Raw genomic sequence first — 20673 nt, 5'->3', positions numbered from 1 at the left:
ACATGGCCCTTTGCACGCATGTGTACTTGTGCTTGTAGAGCAGGAGCCTAGAAGGGGACCCATGGAACCATGGGGTTCTGGGGTTCTAGGGTTCGTGGGCCGACAGTTTTCACCAATATGGACCAAAGTCCCCTCCGAAGAGGCTGCACCCAGTGGGACCTCAGCAAGGGGAAGAAAGTGCCGGCTTTCCGAAAGGCATCATGACAGGTGAAAGATGATATCTACTCATTGTTGCTTTAATTTATATTGCTTTAATTATGAATAAACCTGTGCATTTTTTCCTGTTTATTGATCTTCTGCATTTCTTTCGTGTGAACTGTCTGCTGGAGGGCTTGAATTTTTATTAAAATAAAGGCTGTTTTATTAACAGAAAGGGATGGGGGTGACAGCTCTCCCTCCCTTCAAGCTAAGCATCTCCAAAGAAAACATATCATCTTTTTCCCTAAAGGTGATCATGAGCGTAGAGCCTCCACTGGGGACCAAACAAATGCAATTAATTGCATCCAAGTTTGTGTCGAAATTGAGAGGGCACCCAGCCCCCTTCCCCACAGAGCAGGTGTTCAGCTCGGGCTGTTGCCTGTCTGTCTGCCTGTCTGCCCTCTTCCTGGGTCTCTCCGCCTGCCCAGCCACCTGCCCCCAGCAATGCCTTCCACCCGTTGGCCTCTTCCAGCTGTCCAGCCCGCCATGTCCTCGACTCAGATTCCTGACTGGCTTGCGGTCTGACAAGCCATGTCTGCTCCCTGCTCCCACCTGCCCTTCCAGCGGAAGTGGGAGACGGTGGGAGCCCAGGCCAGGGGTCACTACACCCAGGAGAGACTCTTACCTCTGACACTGGGGCATCTTAGGCAAATTGCTTCCCTTCCTCTGAGCCTCAGTTTTCCATCTCACCTGGAAGATGGGGCTAAAATCTCATTTCAAACTGTTGCCTGATTTCAGGGAAGCGTGCTGGGCTACTCCACAGCAGGGCTTTGACCACTCCCTTAGGTCAGGGTTCTCTGGAAGCCACCATTCAAAGCCAGTGGATGCGACACTCTGCCGCCTCCCAGCTCCGCCTAGAGCACAGTCTCAGGCAGCGACAGTCCCCGGCCTAAGTCAGCAAGTGAATGAGCCAGATTTTTGGCTGCAAACCCAGATCTTCCAGGCATCTGGGAGCTTCCTCTCCACTTGCTAATGAAACTTACGAACCTGTAAACAATTCTGCTTCCTGCTTCTGGAAGCAGCTGGTCCTGAGGTCATCCCAGAGGGGAGAGAGAAGGGGGATTCACAGAGCCTGGCAGCTGTCCCTCCATCCCTTAAAAAGACAGGCAGGACAGACAGCACCCTTCAGGGACTGTGGCCGGCCCCAAGAAGGCGGGACACTTCATGCGCAGAGAGAGAGAAATAAGTGGCAGGACCGCCTGGGGCAGCCCTCAGAACCCACCCCTCGTGGGGACAGGGCCATCAGCAGGAGGCTGCAGGGAGCTCCTCGACTTCCACTGTGGGCTCGTCTCCTTCGGTCTGACTGTCTAGAGTCAAGACGGCCCGGGTGCCAGGAGCTGGGGATAGGCACCAGGTCCCCGTCCTCACGGAGTGCATGCTCCAGAGGGCAGATAGAAAGAGACAGGCTGGAAGTGCCTGGATCTGTGGGGACCGTGGCGGGGCTTGCTTTGTGGCGACCCTGGCCTTAATCTTGCCACGGTCTGGGTGTATGCTTCCTAGAGCTTTGCCAACCTATGGAACCAGGCCTTGTCCGCGGCACCTGCAGCCTCCGCCGCACACCTCAGGGACAACTCACCACCTCCCCAGGGGACTCAGCATGGTAGAAAAGTCTTCTGGGCTTGGAGCGAAAATGCTGTTCACGCCCCCTGGACTCGGGTCCAGCTGGTGCGGAGCGGCTCCAGCAGAAGTGAGTTAGAGACACTGGCACAGCCCCGGCCTGGCTGACCACCTGCCAGCAGGAGCGTGCTGCTGAGCTGGATGTGCCTCTGGGTCCCTTCAAATCACCTCCTAAAGGTCCCCCCTCTGAGGGGCCAGCTGCCAGGACAAGTCAGGCGGAGCTGCAGCCACCCAGTTTAGGACAATTGCCGCTGGCTGGTGGCCTGAGGGGTAAGTTGGGACTGTCCCAGAACCGAGAGCGATGATGGAGAGCCCGCCCTCGGCGCCCGGGTAGCCAGCGCCGTCCCTGCTGCTCTTCCTTCCTTCCGGTCTCTCTGCTGGCCCCCAGGTCCCTTCTCAGAAAAGCTGGCAGCAGATTCTGAAACCAGAGGGACCTATCGGTCATCTGTGCCTTGGGTACAGGAAACTCTGGTGGCGGGTGGAGGGGACCCCTTTCCTGATTCCCCAGGGAAGGGGTTGGACAACGTGACATCACAGAGCCCCCAGCATTTGCTTTCCATTGTCTCCACTGAAATGTGGTGCATGTGTGGGAGTTCCTGTTGTGGCGCAGCAGAAATGAATCCATCTAGTATCCATGAGAACACAGGCTCAGTCCCTGGCCTCGTGCAGTTGGTAGGGGATCCAATGCGGCTGTGAGCTGTGGTGTAGGTCGCAGACATAGCACGGATCCCGTGTTGCTGTGGCTGTGGTGTAGGCCAGCGGCTACAGCTCTGATGCGACCTCTAGCCTGAGAACTTCCCATGCCATGAGTGAGCCCCTAAAAAGCAAGCAAGCAAGCAAGAAAGAAAGAGAAAGAGAAAAAGCAATGTGATGCATGTGTAAAATTCAGAAGAATCAGAGGCCAAAGGAACATGGCCAAGAGGGATGAAGTGGTGGGAAAAGTGCTGCAAAGGCTCAGATGGAGGTTGAGCAGCTCAAGAGCACAAGCAGCAGCAGCGCCTCTGACCTGGAGGAAGTCACCGAGGAGAGGAGACCCTGAGCTGAGAAAGTCCCAGGAAGCTGGTGGTTTTTTTTTTTTCAGTATCCCCCGTTTCACAGGTAGGCCGCTGGGGCCACAAGAGCGCTGCGATGGGAGCCAGTTCAGTGGCAGGGCTTAGATGAGAGCCAGGGTGTTCAGACTGGCGACCCTGGGTCCTTGCTGGAAGAGGAGAAGGGCCCAGGGAGGAAATGGCTCAAGAAGGTTCCAGCAAGCACTGTCTAGTGTCTTCACCCCGAAGACAGTACCAGCAGGCACGTCATAACACACATACCCACACCAGGGACTACGCGGGGTCAGAGCCCGGGCTCTGCAGTCCGGCTGCCCTCCTCTCCCCGCTGTGCAGTTTGAGTCCCAGCTCTTCCCTTAGAGGCTGCGTGACCCTAGGCAGTGTGCCTCGGTGATCCCACCTGAAAATGGCCTGGAAGGGGCCATGGAACGTGAAGCACTCCGCTTCTAGCAGAGTTTGAGCTGGAAGCGGGTGCCACGCAGATCTGCACACCGTCCACAGGGCTCACCCTCTTGTTCATTACAAAGGGTGAACTGCCTGCTGCCAGCAGGGCTGGCAGCCCTCTCGTTGGGGCCCCGGCTTCGGCTCTGTCAGTGCCCATCCTCCTGGCCTCCCCTCGCCAGGCTGACCCTCTTCAGCATGGGGACATCGGCACAGGTTTCCTGGCGCCACGGGAGCAGCTCCCTGAGGGCACAGCCCTTGTCAGCTTGGCTCACCTCTGTCTTCCGCACTCAGCGCCCTGCCTGCCACAGCAGAAGCTCATCAGCTGTCGAAAACAAAAGTGGCTTGAAGGGTAAAGAACAGCAACCACAGCAACCACAGCTGTCTTCCCCTGGCGTGTCGTCTCACTCCTGCTACTACTCTTTCTCCACTCCTCCAAAGCATTGCTCCCACCTCCGGCTCCGCCCACACATTCCCCGCCTCCGTCCAGTCGGGCTTCCTCATCCACCAGTCACCAGGCCATGCGCCAGGCCAAGGTCAGCAAAGACCTCCCCTCCTGGCAGCTCAATCCAACGAACCCACTTGACGCCTCATCTTCCTTGACTTGCTGGAAGCATTGAGGTCATTCTCCCCCCTCTTCTGCTGGAAACACTCTCCTCCCTTTTGCTTTCCCAGACTCCCCTCCGGTGGTCCCCTCCCCTCCTCCGGCCTCTCTCTTGACCCCTGGGCCCAGACTCAGACTTCGCGAGCATCTCCGTGGTAACTCAAGTCACTGCTGTATCTCGCGCTGCAGCCCAGGCCGCTCTCCTCAGTTGCCCTCAGGGACACCCCACACCTCCCCCTCAACAGGCTCCCCAGCCCACTCTTCGTCCAGCGTGACCCTTCCCGGAGAAGGGTCCCACCCTCTGTCCCGCGGGACTCCTCCCCACCCCCTCCGGAGCCAGCCAGTCACTGTCTGATTCGACAGGAACTCCTGTGATAACTCATTTATTTTTTGGCTTTTTAGGGCCATACCCACAGCATATGGAGGTTCCCAGGCTAGGGGTCAAAGGGGAGCTGTAGCCACTGGCCTACACCACAGCCCCAGCAACGCAGGATCCGAGCCACCTCTGCAACCTACACCACGGCTCACCTTACCCCACTGAGCAAGGCCAGGGATCGAACCCGTAACCTCATGGTTCCTAGTCGGATTCGACGGGCTGTGATAACTAATTTTCTGTGTCGGCGTGACTGGGCTACAGGATGCCCAGAGATTTGGCTGAACCTTATTTCTTGCTGTGTCTGTGATGGTATTTCAAGGTGACAGCAACATCTGAACCCGTGAGTGAAGAAAGCAGATGACCCAATCCGATTAGGGCCCGAAGAGAACTCAAAGGGAAGAAACGGAAATTTGTTTTTTCTGTCTCTCTCGTTTTCTCGCACTCTCTCACTCCCGCTCTTGCTCTCTGCCTGATTACTTGAGCTAGAACATTCCTCCTCCCCTGCCTTTGACATGGAACTTACAGCACTGGCTTTCCTGGGCCTCCAGTTAGCAGAGGGCACAGCTTGGAGCTTCCGAGACCTCATAATTGCAATTGCATGAGCCGATTCCTTACAATAAATCCATCTCTTTCTCTATCTATCTCTATAGAGTCATTTATTTGTATGTCTCTATAGCTCCTCCTGGTCCTGTGTCTCTGGAGAACCCTAATAAGACCTCTTAAACATATGATTCGTGTTGTTGATGCTGTTGAGCCTGGTCTCCATACAGCGGGCAGAGAGACTGATGGAAATATAACAGAAGCCAGACACCTTTCCAATCTCATCTTGCACCAGTCTTTCCCCTTTTGCTCTCCTGGCTTTTTCTGTTTCCTTAAAAACGTGATGGCCTCTTTATATGCCGTATACCTCCGCCTGATTTAATTGTCATCCGTGCATCTTGCCTGATGGATATCAACCTGTCCTTTAAGCTTTAGACTGGAGATGGATTCTTCAGGAAGGCTTTCACTGGGAACCCCCCCTTCACCCCCCGCATCCCCTGAAAAGCCCCTCACAGAAAGTTCAACACGCTCTGTTGCTATGGCTTGTCTCACGCCTCTCCCATCAAGCCACGCCTAGAGCTCCAAACAGCACCCATCCCTGTATGCCCTGTCAACCCCAGGATTCTGGGGTGCTGGGCTCAGCCAGCCCACTTCCTGTGCTCCTGTGATGAAGTGTAACCAGCCTGTATGAATGGTACCAACCTCTACAGCCTCTATTTTTATAGCACATAAAGCCCGGTGAAACTGAATCCATCACACAGGCTGAGCTCTGTAGAGAAATCATCGACAGCCACTGTTATTGGAACTGCCAGGCTTGGGATTCATGAAAACGACATGCTTTGTCTATAGAAAAATTCTGAGGGGGCACAAATAGTGTGTCTGCTCTTCAGGCTTTGGAGGCTCGCATCCTTTTTCACAGAGAGGCACCCTGGGAAAAGTGCTCCGGAGCCCACGTCTCCTCTCGCAACTGCAACTGCCCTGTGGAGCCCTTCGGCAACTGTCCCAGGCCCGTCCAGATGTCCCACGGAAGGATCTGCTCCAGGGCGTGGCTGGAGAATGGCAAGGTGCCCCTGTCTCGGCCAGCATCCCAGAGAAGCTTTTCCAGAGTGTTGTGATGTACCCGGGGTCGGGAGAAGGAGCAACGAAGGCTCCCCTGCTATGAATAGTGTTATGGGGTGAACTGTGCCCCCTTCTCAAGTTCATATGTTCACGTCCTGATCATATTGGGAGGTGGGATAAGGGATAAATAAGGTTGAATAAGGTCAATTGGGCCTTGATCCAATCCCACTGGTATCCTTAAGATACAGACACACCCAGGGACGTCCGCATTGTGGCTCAGTGGGTTACGCACCCAACCAGGATCCATGAGGATGCGGTTTGATCCCCCGCCTCGCTCAGTGGGTTAAGGATCCGGCATTGCCGTGAGCTGTGGTGTAGGTCACAGATGTGGCTCGGATGTGGCATTGCTGTCATTGCAGTGTAGGCTGGCAGCTGCAGTTCTGACTCGACACTTAGCCTGGGAACTTTCATATGCCGCACGTGAGACCCTAAAAAGAACAACAAAAAAAAAGATACAGACACACACAGAGGGAAGAGCATGTGAGGACACAGGGAGAAGCTGGCCGTGTTCATGCCATGGAGAGAAGCCTCTGAAGAAACCAACCCTACTGACGCCTTGATCTCAGACTTCCAGCCTGTAGAAGCGTGAGACAATACATTTCTGTCATTTAAGCCATCTGGTCTGGAGGACGTTGCTATGTCCCCAAGAAAAACTGCTACATGGAGCTGGGGCTATGGCTAGATACCAAAATCAGTCAACATATTTTATTTAATGGAATGCCGACTGTGAGGCAGGCACTGTGCTGACTTCTGGGGAAGAAGTGGTGAGAAAAAAAAAGTTAGACATGGTCCTGGCCCTTATGGAATTAACACTTGGGGGGTGGCAGTGCTGGGAGGATGAACAGTCAACAAGAAAAGAAAAGCCAAGCGACCTCCAAAGGTGATCGGCAGTGAAATAAGACCGGCCTGAGGTGTGACAATCCGGACAGACCTGTGTTCACACGATGAGGCTGGCACTTCCCCGCTGTCTGGCCTCAGATTTCACGGGTTCGTTGGGAGGAGGATTGTCTCAGGTGATGCATGTACAGGGCCTAGCATACACCAAGTGCTCAATAAGTGCCAGCCATGATCAGTTCCGAGCAGAGCTCGTAGCTCTTCTCCACTGTCCTTCAGTCCCTTCATTCTGTGACATCTCAAGCAGGCCGGGGGCTGGAGACAGCCTAAGAGAGGTCCCACCTCCCCAAGGCCTCCTGTATTAGCTCCCTAATGGGCTAGGCTTTGACCCTAAGCCATGGCCTTGAGTGCTGGTTTCTGGCAAAAAGAGCCTAAAATCCAAAACTTATGTTCAGAACAGGACCCCATCATCTGTGCGCATCTCCAGGAGGTTGGCATCGTCAATAAGCCAGCTTGGGATAAGCATGGAAGCTAAGGCCTCTCTCTGGCTGTCATTCTTGGCATGGAGCCTCCACATTCAGTCCTCGAAGGAGGCCCCGAATTTCACTACCATTGTCTCATGGCTGCCATGACCTTTCCTATTAAAGGCTGGATTACTTTCATTACTGTGGATGGGCACAACTTTTGCCAGCAACTTCCCACGGCCACATCTCACTTTGTACCAACAGCTGGGAGCATTCGGGGCCAAGACCACGCTTCCCAGAATGGAGGCTAAGGCATCACCTACGCAGGGCCCAGAGGAATTTCTCCCTCCCACCCTCCCCCCAGCTCCCAAACCAAGCGGGACATCTTTCCTAGCAAAGGACACTTGCACGAGTAACCAGGGATCGGGTGAGGGGGTCAGCAGATCATCTTAGACACGTGGGAGAAACTTTTGGACCCAGGACCTCTCCGCTTCCTGCTCCTAGACTGGTTTGAGCTGTTTCCCTATCTACAGCCTGACTTTCGGAAAAACAAGTGTGGCCCACAACCATCCATGCCCCATGCAAGCTTGAGAGTCAGCAAGGATCCAAGATGGATGAGGACAGGACGCAAGTGAATGGCATTTGCTCTTTATTATTATTCATTATCTTCTTGTACAGAAAGAGACCAACAGCTAAAGTCAACAATGACAAAAAAGAGAGCGGGAGAAAGGAAATCAGAAGAGTTTGTTGCCCCCAGGCTCCAGTGGAATCCTGACATATTACCGAATGTACAGATTTCCCAGCTGATGCGGGGCAACACATGAATACGAGCACGGTGTAAAGTGGTACCCAAATGAATCCATTTCACAGTAATCATGTCTATAAGCTCAGTTGCACATATCAGGGTTTCCACTGTCACAAATTCACGATCACAGAGTGAAAGAGCAGGTGTGTTCGGGCCTGGGAAAGCGGCATCCATAAGGGGAGACAGATGAGGAGGCAAAAGCAGCTGTGGGATTTGTCCCGATCTTGAAGGACTGTGTTAACGCTCGGGCAGGGGGCGGGCGAAGGGCAGGCACTGAGCCCGGGGCGGGGGGGGGGGGGTGTTGCTGTGCTGTTTGGATGTCTTTGTCCGAGAAATTCTTGCTAGAGAGAGCGCGCGCCTCACCGCCCACAGCCCCTGAAAGGAAAAAAGCTCACTGTGTTGGAATAGTCGGGGGCGAATGATGGGAGCGGCCAGTCTGATAGCGAAAACATCTGCTTTGCAGACTAGTTAGCAAGAGACACAGTTGTATTACTGTAAATTGCAGTTTAGTTCACAACTATTGTATTCATAGAGCAAAGAAGGGAGGAGAATGGAAAGCTGCCAGAGCCAACATCCCCACAGCGGAGAAGGAACAAACGACAACTGCTCAACCCCAAAGCTGAAGGCACGGTGAGGGGATTCTTAATGTCTTGAGCCTTTTATTTGCAAAAGGTACTCCTTTTAAACTCGGTCCCCTCTTACACATAGGACCCTGAACACTGACTAACGGGAAGAATATTTCAAAGACTTCCGCCGAGCGAGAATAGCAGATTCCACGAATGATCTGGAGTTGTGGGTTTTCTCTAAGGTCTGAATTAGTGGGCTTTTACTGTAGTCACAGGCAGTCTGATTACAGTACTGTTAAATTAGCTGATTATACAGATTAGCAGGAGGAGAGTTCAGTGGGGAGGCTGTGCTTGTTTCTGAATCGCTGCAGTCCTGACACGGAGCTGTGTTACCTGTCAAGCCGAAAAGCAGCGCAGACGGCAGCTTGGCTGCCCAGCTCCCCGTCTCGGCCTTGAACATGAGGGCACACACATGACACAGAGCACACGTACACACACTCCTAGAAAGACAGAGCGTCAGTGACGAAGAGAATTTCTATCCATCAGCTCGCTCCCTGTCTCTCTCGTGGACAAAGGAACGATCTAGAGGCAGTGTTGTTTTGAGTTCTTCGGTTGTGAGCAGACCCACCCCCAGCCAGAGAAGGACCATCTGGCTCCAACTCCTTAAGAAAAGGATGCTTTCCTGTCCTGGATCCGTCCTCTTCCGGCTACCAAAGACACCAGGTCCAACCAATCAGGCGGATCCCTATTTTCTGAAGCACCCTAAGGAATTCACACTAATGGCAGTGGGATTCGAGAGCAGAAGAGGCGGCCCCTGGTCTCCAGGTCAGATTGCGCAGCGCTGCACGTCCGTCTGGCCATCTGCACGTCCCCCACACAGCTGTGCGGAGGCTGCACATACTGGGGGGCACCTGCGCACCCCGCTCTTTCTCTTGTGCTTTCATTTGGAAAACCCCAGGCAATGGGGAGGAGCAGGGGAGGGACGACGAGATCGTGATGCTTGTTTGAAAGCATCTTCAAAAGAGTTTGGTTGAGAACACGTGACTGTCACATTCCGAGGAATTTTTTTAAAGCCTTTTCTCTTTTTTGTTTAAATGAAAAATACCTAAATAACTAGCCCTTCCATTCCCACAGTCAACAGTCACCCACCTTTCCACCGAAAAATAAAAGTAAAAAAAAAAAAATAAAAAGGCTGAGGAGTGCTCAGATTGCCTTCAGCTGCTGATGCTCAGAGAGCAGGCGTGGAGGCTGGGGGCACGGCGCCAACAGGGCGTTACAGTGGGGGTCCCACAGCATGGAGTGGCTCCGTCTTCTTCCCAAATCTTTCGGGAAGGGGGTGGAAGGAAGCAACTTTGGCGGGCTCCAACAGCTAAGCTCGGCTTTCTTCACTCCTCCCTTCAGACCGGAACCCTCCTGGTACAAATATAGCCACACACCGGCTATTGTTTCAGATAAGCGTGTGAGAAAAGGCAACGTGCACACGTGTATACGGACACACAAACACACACACACACACACACACAGTCCAAAACCAACAAAAATGTGGCCACTGCAGGTGTAGCATTGTATCAAATCAACGTCGGTACAAAGACAGAGTTGCAAAAGATATGTACAGGGCATTCATAAAAGCCAAATGTGCACCACGAGGAGTTCTGACCATTGTGAACTGTACAGTCTGTTTTCTACGAGATGCTGCAAAAGACGTCCCAGAGCCCACGGTGGCAACCCCACGTGGAAGAACGCTGCGAAGCACCTGACCCGGAGAGCTCCCACCTCCGGCCAGCTGCAAAGGGGCCAAAGGGAGCAGGCGTTCCTGGGCATCCTCCCAGGTCCCAGACAGGCACGGGCCGAGGACATGCTAGAGGCCCGCGGGCAGGAAGAGGAAGGGGGAGAGGTGGAATGCCACCTGGTCAGCACCTCTGGCATCAGGGAGCTCCGGAGGAGGGCGAGGGGGAGGGGCAGAAAGGTTCAACCGGCAGGAGACCGACTCCCGTGTAACCTACAGATTTCTAGAAGTGCGTTCCTGGCCGAGGGCCCAGGGCGGGAAGGGCCTCCGGAAGTCAAAGAACGAGGCCCGAGGCTTGCCTTGGAAAGCTGTTTAGACAGAGAGAAGCTTGTCTTCTCTGTGGGTTTTAAACCGCTGTGGTTGCCAATAGACCCTGGCTGTGCACTCTTTTGGGGCCCCACAAAAATTTGCTACATTTTGTAAAGCACCACAGAGGAAACATGGTTTGGTGCTGAGGCCAGGAGGATGAAGACGGCGGGGTGGGGAGGCAGTGTCGACAGTGTCTTTTGTGTGCTCACCTCCGCCCCACTGCTGTCCGAAGCCTCCGCGAAATGGAGAGGCGGACAGCTCCCGGGGCCACAGAAGGGGGGGACTAAAAAAGGACCAGCACCTGGCAATGACGGAGCAAATCCCAGATGGGCCCTCAACCCCAGGTCATGGGCTGCCGCATCCCCCCCACCAAGAAACTCCTCCAAAGGGACCCTTGACGATCTCCCCAGGCGGGCACCAGGTTCATCTCAACACACCTATTCACAAAAAGGCGAATAGCCTCCAAGGTCCAGGAGCCAGAGAGCACAGCTCGGAGAAGGCCAAGTGCATGGCTTTACTCATCCTATGGGCCACCCTCAGGAGGAGGACGCTTCAGCTCTCTCCCCCGGCCTGCCCTCAACCATTCAAAGACCCTGGGTGCCACAGTCTGTCCTCCCCGGCCTAAGCCTGGGCTTGAGCCAGTGGGTGGCGGCTCTGGCTCGGCTGGTACCGGTGCCCGGGGAGCCAAGGGCTGGGGGACGCCAAGGTCCACAACCTGCAGGAGGCAGCTCTGCCAGCCAGGCGCTGCCCCTCATCCTTCACACACCCCGTGCCCCTTCCGGGTGGCTCTAGACATTCCTCGGAACCTGGTCAGGAGCGTGGGGTGGGCGTTGGGGGAGGGGAGTGCCACAGATCCGTGCCACTGATTTCTCTTGAACCCCTATGCGCGGCCCAGGGGACAGCGTTGTGTTGTATTGTGTTCAGTCAGGTTGTTACTCTTTCCGGTTCTGTTCGGTCCTTGTCCTTGTCACAAGTGAGCCAGGCCCTAGAGCCCAGCAGGGCTAGTCAGGGAAAAGGGCGCTGAAGGGCTGGCTTCTCTCCCTCGTCTCTGTGGCGAGGCTTCAGACAAACGGGTCGCCAGCCACGATCAACTCAACAGGGGGATTCCTTTGGCATAAGAGAAGCCAGGCCCTGACAGGAGGACAGGAGGGCAGGGGCCTGGGGGCTTCTGGAAGAGCTATGGGCTCTCTGGCTCGCGGCTCCTCGCTCCCCCCACCCCCAGCCCGCGGTCGCGGCGCATGCGTGATCCCTACCCCCCGCCACCTGTCTCTGACAACCGACTTCCCGCAAATCCACGGGTGGGAAATTATTTGGCAACGAGGAGGCTAAGGCTGTTTTGTGGTGGCACAGTCTTTAAAAAGTTAAAAAGAAAAGAGGAGACCCCTGAACGAGGCTTTCCCGCTGGATGGGACCCGAGTCCCACTACTTGTCGGAACCGGGGTTGGCGGCCACTATCTCTTCGTACTTGGGGGGCGGGTCACTGTAAGAGACGCTCGCCTCCTCGCTGCTGCTCTCCTGGGGAGCAGTCACCTCCTCGTAGGACGGGGGCGGGGTGGCGCTGGACAGTCTGGAGAGGGAGAGCTCGGGGAGGTAGAGGGTGCTCTCGAGGCGGACCGTGGTCCTACCTCCGCGACTGGGCCCCAGCACCACCTGCGGGTGGCTCCCTGCCTCCCGGTGCCCGGAGGACTCGCCCTGGCTGTGCACAGTGCCCCGGTAGACCATGACCCGGGGGAGGCTGTGCCCCGCGCGACTCGCTAGGTACCGGTTCTGAGCGTACGACGGGTGGTGACGGGTGGCTTTCTGCAGCTGGCACCTCCAAATGATGAACAAGGCGATGACAATCAGCAAGGCCACGCCCAGAAGGGGCACCACCACGTACATGGCGTCTGAGCTCTGCGCAGGGTCTCGGACGGAGTAGACGGCGTTTGGGTACCCCTTCCAGAACTCCATCTGCGGAAGAAGAAGGGCGGCTTAGAGGCCTGCTGTGACGTTCAGCAGGGTCTGCGGTGGCCCCCAGCCTGCCCTTCGGACGGGCCTCTGAGAGGCCGGGGGACAAAGGACACCCCTCCCAGGTCAGGAGACCCCCGAGGCGGGCCGATGGGACGCTCAGGGCAGCCTTCTGTTCTTCCAGGGCCCCCGGGGCTTCCGGGGCGTCGGCGATCCCAGGGCCTGCTGGTGTTACTGCTGAGCCTACACCTGTCCCCAGAACCCAGCCCCCCCCCCCCGGGGGGGCGGTACGTGCCGTTTTCTCCTTGTCCTCAAACACCTCCTTGACCTCCTCGTAGCTGCAGATCTCCTCCATGCACTCCCGCTCGATGGTGCCCTGGCGCAGCTCCTCCAGGAACTCGTTAGCACGGGGGAACCGCTTCAGGACCGAATGGGCGTTCTTGGCCTCCAGAAACACTGAGGAGAGAGCCGCGATGAGGCCCGCGCGGGAGGGGCCCGGAGGCTCCCGCCAAGTGGACTCGGTCCAGGGACGGGTGGGCGCGCACCGGTGGAGGGAAGCGAGGCAGAAGAGGAGGCAGGCAAGACGCCACCGCAGACGCGGCTGGCCCTTGGTAGAAGGGATGGAAGGGCTGGCTTTCTGTGATGCCCTGACGGGTCTGCCTGGAGTATCGTGGCCCCAACAAGACAGGGCCGTCCCTCCTGCCTCATGGCACAAGGAGAAAATCAGAGCCCTTCTCATGAGCACGTGCTCCCCTCTGGGGCTCATGCTGGTCACCCAGTGCCAAAGAGCCCAGCAGATGCTAGCAGGGAGGCGCCCCTCCACCTAAATGGCTACCTGTGCCGACACATGGCCTGGCATCAGTAGCCTTGCCCGAGACAGTCTAGTGCAAAGCCAGGCTGCACTAGATCAGGAGACTGGACGCACGAGAACCTGAGAGTACCTCTAGGAAGGCGGGCGGCAGGGTCTGTACGGAGAATCTAGGCCTCTGTCGACTGGGCACAGATGACGGCAGCCAGCTTGTCACCGTCAGGGAGCCATATCTACTTGCTCCCAAGGAGATGCCAGCTCCAGCTGAGCGACTGGCCTAGGATGAGCTGCACTCCCCCGGGAGCCTGAGCTGAGAGTTTAGAGGATGAGGAAGAGGTGACGTCTCCTCCTGGTGTTTCCCGAGAGCCGGGACTTCCTAGTCCCAGGCAGGCAGGCGGGCCTTTGTCAGGAGGCAGGCTCCCTTCCCCAGGCCCCCTGGGCTGCGGGACTCGCTTCTCTCAGAGTGGCCCAGGTTGGTGCGACCCCCAGCCAATCAGACAGAGATCACAGGGATGCCCCCAGGGAGATCCGCACCTTTCCCGTGAGCCCCTGGGCATGGCCCTTGACCCCTCGGCCCCGGCCCAGAAAAACTCACCTGCCATCGTGCTCCCTCAGATCCAGTGTCTCACTTGCCTGGCAAAGGAGAAAAGCAGAGTCATAATGAAATCCCGCTTCAAAACCCACAGCGCCCCCTCCTGGCCCTGACCCCTGCCCACATTGGCCTGGTCAAAGGTCGAAGCAGCGCCTCGTGGGGCACCTCAGCCTCTGCGGCCACTCAGAGCTCTGCTGCTCTCCCTCTTCTCCAGGCCGAGAAGAGGCAGCAGAGGCCAAAGCAAACCTTTTAGCTATTTCCTCCAAGAACACATTCTGAGGGTCCAGACCTAAGCGTTGACCTTTTCTTTTTTTTTTTTTTTTTTTGCTATTTCTTGGGCTGCTCCCGCGGCATATGGAGGTTCCCAGGCTAGGGGTTGAATCGGAGCTGCAGCCACCAGCCTACACCAGAGCCACAGCAATGCTGGATCCGAGCCGCGTCTGCAACCTACACCCCAGCTCAAGGCAACGCCGGATCGCTAACCCACTGAGCAAGGGCAGGGACCGAACCCTCAACCTCATGGTTCCTCGTCGGATTCGTTAACCACTGCGCCACGATGGGAACTCCTGACCTTTTCTTTAAAGAAAGAAAAATCTCTACAAGCCGATGCTCCTCCTTTGGCACTGGCCTCAGTTAATCCCTACATTTTGCGGTGGAAAAGCCCTCCGGGAGAAGGGACACTTAGGTGACGTCAAGCAAGTCAACAACAGTGACAGACCAGGACCTGTTTGGGGAACCAATTTTGCTCACGATGGCAAGTCCCAGATACCTCTAATGACAAGCACGGTCCCTGAAACCAGGTGGCACGTGTTTAAGAAGCGGGCACTGGCACAGCTTAACATGGCAGCCACGGCCGTCTCCAAAGTCATGGCCCAAGCCCAGATGACGTGCAGCAGGGGACCTAGACACGGACCGACGTGACCCAAACGGACCCGCTAGCTAGACAGGAGTGTGGCCTCTAATGGGAACTACAGTCTGTAAGCTCAGGAATTACCCAGCTGACACTCCCACTCACGGCCATCTTCTGGAATACCAGCCAAGCTGTCCACATCTGGAGGAGATCACCCTGCTGCTCCCTTCCCCAAGCAGAAGCTCCGGTTTTACAACTAAACGGACGTAAGACACAGGAACGGTGTAACCCAATGTGCTACCCTTTTTGCCTAGGCTGCCAGGAAGCTCAATGGTAACACTGACCGTGAAGCACAGGGGCACTAGAAACTCAGCTGTTGAGCACCTACGTGCTCCTCCCCTGTGACACGGCAGTCACTTATCTATTTACGTTTTCAGCCTTATGTATATTGAAAATCAATCGTCTAAGCCTTTTGGCAAACAGGTAGAAAACGAATCATAAGTAAAATTAAAACCAAAGAAAAAACAGCAACTCTAACGTCCACCTACGGAAATGCCCTGCTAAAAGGGAGCCTTTCTCTTCTGAATGCCACAAGAATCCCACCCAAAACTATCCACATGTGACTATGCCAACAGACGGGCCCGCCAACATAAGAGAAGTTGACGCTCCGAGTGTTTATAAGAGAGAAGATGGAATATCGTCTCAAAATCTTGCTTCCATTAGGGATCTCTGCAGGTCCCCTAGAGCCAATGCCAGTCCCCTGTCTAGGGTTGTGGGTGTGGTGTGCGTGACAGGAAGGTTCTCGATTGAAGAAAAATGGAACTGCGTGTCATGGATTGACGAGAGTGAGTGGAGGCTTTACTAATAAGTGACGTTAGAAAAATATCTATCTCATGGCAGTGTTGTGTTTTAAATTTTGATGTGGAGACATTACATAACAGCTTCCATATAGCTACGTCTTGTCCCAAACACACCCGACCGTGGTGCACGCACACACACCCACACATGTCATAGGCCCCAGTGTGTTAGCCTGACACCCGCCTCAGTCGTTAGCTCCTTTTTAAGCCTCAGACAAGCCAGGCACCCCCAAAACAGCTCCCCGGCAGGGCCCACCCAGTAACAATTCTGTAGCCACCCTCCCTGCTGCTGCTGCTGCTGCCATGAGGCCCCCTCCCCCTCCTTCCCCAAAATTTAGCGCCTGCTTCTTCCCCTATAAATACACCATCAATAGGCCGTTACTATGGCAACAGTGAGGAAGCGCGAGGGCTCCACGACAGAGAATGCTGCTGCAGTCACGCATGTATATGTCCCTCCTGCCCCTGGTGGATACTGTAAGGCCGACTGGAAGCCAGAGGAATTTTTAACCCACTCCCCACAGGAACACAGCTGAATCCTGAAGGCCTGGAAAGGAAGGAAGGCAGGGACGGGCCACCACAAAGACCTTCCTCCACCCCACCCCAGGCTGCAGGCTCCCAGTCGCAGCACTCTGGGACAGAGCTCCCCAAGTCCCTCGCCTGGGGACTGGCGGCCATCAGGGCACCTTAGTGTCCTAAGACGTGGCCTCAAAAACGCTTCTCCAAATCCCAGCCCTTTGCATTTTCCCTCCCTCAGAACTGATCCCCAGGAAAGGCTTCTTTGGAGATCTCCAAATCTCATGACTCATCAACCCACCAGTGACACGGAACTCCCAGATTATGCTCCAACCCAAAGTCTGGGCCCTCCTCGTCCCCTTTCCACTCCTGCCAGCCCCGAACGTGCCTGTCCTCGCCCACTGTCGCCCGCCACCAGTGCCTGCCACCAGCGTCCTGCCCAGGAATTCCTGCTTCTGGCCCAGCAGCACTCTTCTCCCGGGTCTGCTGGAGAACCCCCAGCGCCTTGGCCCGGCCGGGCCTCCAGATCCTCCCCCAACAGTGCCCAGCGCCCCGCTCAGCGGCCCTGGACACGGAACCGTGCCCTCGGGGCTGGGGCGCCCAACCCCAGCGGCCTCACCGTTCTCCGGGCCCAGGAGGCGGCCGCCCTGTTTGCGCACGCAGCCCGCCACCTCGCTGCTGCGCCTCTTCCAGCAGGGCCCCTGTCCCCGCCCACCTGCTCCCCGTCGGCCAAGCCCCCCGGCCCACCCCTGCCGTGTCCTCCCTCCCTCCCTGCCCGCCCCGCTGCCCTCCCGCCGCCCCGGGCGCCCCGGGGCTCAGCCCGGCCCCGGCCGAAGTGCGCCTGGAGCTCCCGCCCCTCTCAGCCGGACGCCCAGGCCCTCCCCATTACCTCGGTGCCCCCCTGCCCCTGCTCTCCTCTGGGGCTTCCGCCGCTGCCCGCCCCCCGCACCAGGTCTGGCCTCGCGCCCCGCGCCTGGCGCGCCACCCTCGAGCGCCACGACCACCGTGCCAGGCCGCGATCGTCGCGCCGCACCGCGCGCCGGGCCGCCGGGCCGCGGAGAGGAGGAGGAGGAGGGGTGGGGGGGCGACGAGAGCCGGCCGAGGGGGTAGGGAGGGCGGGCCGGCGAGCTGGGCCGGAGGGGCGGTGGCGCGCACCGAGCACCGCGCGCCCGCGCCCCACTCCGCCGGCGCCGCCCCTGCCCCCGCCCGTGCCGCCGGGGGGCGGGGCCTGGCCGGCGGGCCCGGGGCGCGCCTGGGACCCTCGGCCCAAGGCGCGGGCCCCGGGCCGGCCCCGGGCGCGGGCCCTCGGAAGCCCCGCGCCGCAGCGGGCCCGGGCGGCCGCACCCCAAGCCGGCGCGCCAGGCGTCCCCGCGTGGCCCAACCCCCGCGACCGTCCCCTGTCCCGGCTCACCTGTCATTCCGGCCCGCCCGCCCCGAGTGCCTGCAGCGGCAAGAGGGGCGCGGGCCAGCCGCCCGGACCGGCCTCGTCAAGGCGCCAGAGGGCCTGCAGGAGCGGGGCCGGGTCGAGGCCCCGTTCCGCCAATGACTGGGTGACCTTGGCTTCGTCACTTACCTCCCCCCTTCCCTGCCCCCGGGGCGGCAGGCTCCTCTCCTGTCCAATCTGGGAAATGGGGAGAAGCCTGCCGCCCTCGCGGGGCTGCAGCGAAACCAAGGAAGAAACGGGCTGGGGAAACGAAAGGCGCAGAAGTGGGAGAGGAAGGAACCTTCTGGGCCTGCAAGGGGAGCGCGGGGTGGGGGCGGGGGGGCCCTCGGGAGGCCGCTGTGGGAGGTTTGGCGTGACGGGACAAGACGCCGGGAGCAGAGAGATGACACTAGTGGGCAGAAGCGCGGGAAGAGCCGGACCGCTAAGAGAGGGCAGGACGGCCCGGGGAGCTCCAGGTCTGCGTCTGCCAGAGCCCCCCCAGAAGCCGCCCGGTGCGGCCTGCTGGGCTTTCGGGGCTCTTTTTGTTCGCACCTCTGGAGCGCAGCCGGGCGCTGGGGTTTGGGGGCAGAAGGAGCCTGAGAATGCGTCCCCCGGGACTGCTTCCACCCCCTCTCCCGCCAGAGAAACACCAGCTTGCTTGCCCGCCGCCCGCAGGTGGGGGGGATAGGGAGGGCCCCCTTCCGTCACCCCCGCCGCTTCCAGTGCAGCTCCTGAGCCTGTGGCGGAAAGCAGCTTTGGCCCGGGCTGAGCTCCCCGCTTCCGCCCCTTCCCCCATTCCCTGCCCAGGCCCTCCCAACCCTCCCCAGTGGCGGCAGGGCCAGCCCCTTGGCCTGTGCCTGGGCTCCCACAGGAAAAAGCAAGTTCACCTACAGGGATGAGAAGGGGTCTCCTTTGCGGCCCAAAGGGCTATATGTTCGTTTTAAAGCCACCCTCAGTTCACAGGGTGAGAACCTGGGCCCTGGTTGGTGGGGGAAACTGCGTAGGGCTGTTTAAGAACTTACTTCCCCCTGGGTCTCCTAGTCCACTACCAGGTCCCCATCCTGAGCTTAAGGACCCCTGTGTTCGCAGAGGACCCCACACAGCTTTCAGTATGGAGCGAGGGTCCCCAGCTTGGCTTCCACCATCCCCAGCTGAGCTTCTGGCTCCAGCACAGCCGGGCTCCTTCCAATTCCCTCTCGGCCCAGAATGCCTTTCCTCCCACTGTCAGCCTCTGTGCACTTGTATTCATTCCTCCCAAATAGCTCAGATGACATGTCTCCTCTCTGGGTCTTGCGGGATTCTCCACCCCCGCCTGTGTTGACTGTTCCATTCTCAGGGCTTTGTCTGCAGGGACTGTGGGGTTCTGTGTGGATGCCAGGGGTGGGAAGGATAAAGAGCAGCGCCTCTGCAGTGCGCTGCCTGCTTCAGCTCTTGGCGGTCCCCCCAGATCAGCTCTGGGATCCCCAGCAGGTGACGACACCTGTCTGCATCTCAGTTTCCTCATCTGTCACATGACAGTGATGATCACAGTCCCTGCCGCCAATGGTGGGGAGGAGGGCCAACGGGGGAATCAGGTCAAGTGTGCCTGGGGTGGGGCTGGGCCTGATACTTGTCCTGGCTTCTGCCTGCATCCAGCTGTGGTGTTCCTTTGCTTGCTCACTTGGGCTGCACATCTGCCTCCTCTACCTTGAGGCCAGGGACCTTGTCTCTTGGTGTGTCTCTAGCATCCAACTCAGAGGCTTGTCCACAGCAGGAGAGGCTGGGCTGCAGTGAGAAGCTGGGTTCGGGCTCAGCCTTCAATTCGCCACCAGATACTGTCCCCAACACTACCAGCGGCTCTGCTCCGTCTCCATCATGTGCAGTGCGCAGCCTCTCTTACTCATTGCTTTGTTGAGTAAACACGCAAACACACATTGGCAGGCATCTAAACCACATGTGTAGGGCACTAAGGATCATGGGAAGACCCAGCCCCCCAAACAAAAAAGATATGATACGGTTGCTAATAAAACAAAAAGATGGCAAAAGGCAGATCATATTTCAATCGAAATTCCCAAGGCAGTGCAAGAAGATAGACCTTCCGCCCCAGCCTTGTTCAAACTTCTAACCTGTTTCCATTTCTGATCCAGATCCGATCTGGTAAGAAGAATTTCATGGCTGCTGGCCCTGTGGAGTTGGGACGGGGTCCAATGCCTAGAAAGTTTCCTTATGTTTGGCTCAAGGTTCTGCTGTCACCATCTTGAAATTATTAATACACTTTGAGCCACGGACCTGCATTTTCATTCTTCACGGGGAACCTCGAAGTATATAGGTGACCTTCCCATCTGTGACATTCCCGACATCAGCGATGCTCTCGTCCCAGGGTCTCAACCCCCTACCACTCTCCTGACCCTTCCTCTCCTCCCTTCTGCAAACTCAGGCCAGTCGCTCCTGTCTGCACACTCCATCGCACTGACTCCCCTTGGCCTCTCCATTTGGCTGAAAGAAGCACCCTCTTCCAGCCTCATTCAACCCCGGCATCTCGCTCTCTATCCCACTGCTGTCCATCCCGGCACCAAACCCCCTGTGAGCTCTGTTGCCGGCCCCTCTCCGACAGCTTCACCCATTCCTGAGCCGAAACACCAGTCCCTCCTCCACAGGAGTCTCAAGCCATCGCTGTACCCTGATCAACAGATGAATCAAGTATTATACACTGAATTGCACCCCCCCAGTTCATATGTTGAAAACTCCAATCTGCCTGGTGTCCTTATGGGAAGAGTTTAGGACACAGACACACGGAGGTGAGATCATGTGAGGACACATTGAGAAAGTAGCCATCTACAAGCCAGGGACAGAGGCCTCTGAATAAACCAACCCTGATGCCATCTTGATCTCAGACTCCTGGCCTTCACATCTGTGAGAAAATACATGTCTCTTGTGGAAGCCACCCAGTCTTGTACTTGATGAACAGTACCTGGGGATTGCCGGTTCGGTCCCTGGCC

General features: G+C 57.3%; 1 protein-coding gene across 8 annotated transcripts; it reads right to left on the bottom strand.

Annotated features, from left to right (window-relative positions):
* Nucleotides 1–7871: 7871 nt before the first annotated feature.
* PRRG3 (proline rich and Gla domain 3) lies at nucleotides 7872–18434 on the bottom strand. 8 transcript variants are annotated; one of them, XM_085007018.1, is made up of 5 exons: nucleotides 17684–18009; nucleotides 14056–14093; nucleotides 13594–13770; nucleotides 12948–13108; nucleotides 7872–12655 (listed from the first exon to the last, which is right to left on the bottom strand). In XM_085007018.1, exons 4-5 carry the CDS (start codon nucleotides 13005–13007, stop codon nucleotides 12128–12130), a joined length of 588 nt encoding a protein of 195 aa, XP_084863144.1. In that variant the 5' UTR covers nucleotides 13008–13108; nucleotides 13594–13770; nucleotides 14056–14093; nucleotides 17684–18009; the 3' UTR covers nucleotides 7872–12127. The 8 variants fall into 8 exon arrangements, with proteins under 8 accessions (XP_084863144.1, XP_020935779.1, XP_084863145.1 ...); XM_021080120.2 differs by lacking the exon at nucleotides 17684–18009 and adding an exon at nucleotides 17162–17298; XM_085007019.1 differs by lacking the exon at nucleotides 17684–18009 and adding an exon at nucleotides 16661–16962.
* Nucleotides 18435–20673: the final 2239 nt, after the last annotated feature.

The sequence above is a fragment of the Sus scrofa genome, chromosome X, assembly GCF_054392235.1.
Source record: "Sus scrofa isolate SSC_HxYL_T2T_F1_AM1 chromosome X, Sscrofa_HxYL_maternal_Yorkshire_Landrace_v2.0, whole genome shotgun sequence".
Taxonomy (NCBI): Eukaryota; Metazoa; Chordata; class Mammalia; order Artiodactyla; family Suidae; genus Sus; species Sus scrofa.
This window is presented reverse-complemented; position numbering and strand designations above follow the sequence as displayed.

Coding starts and splice junctions, on each gene's coding strand:
- PRRG3 (XM_021080118.2), bottom strand. Junction 12,656..12,947: donor TTGAGGACAAGGAGAAAACG/GCACGTACCGCC, acceptor CTTCTTCCGCAG/ATGGAGTTCTGGAAGGGGTA.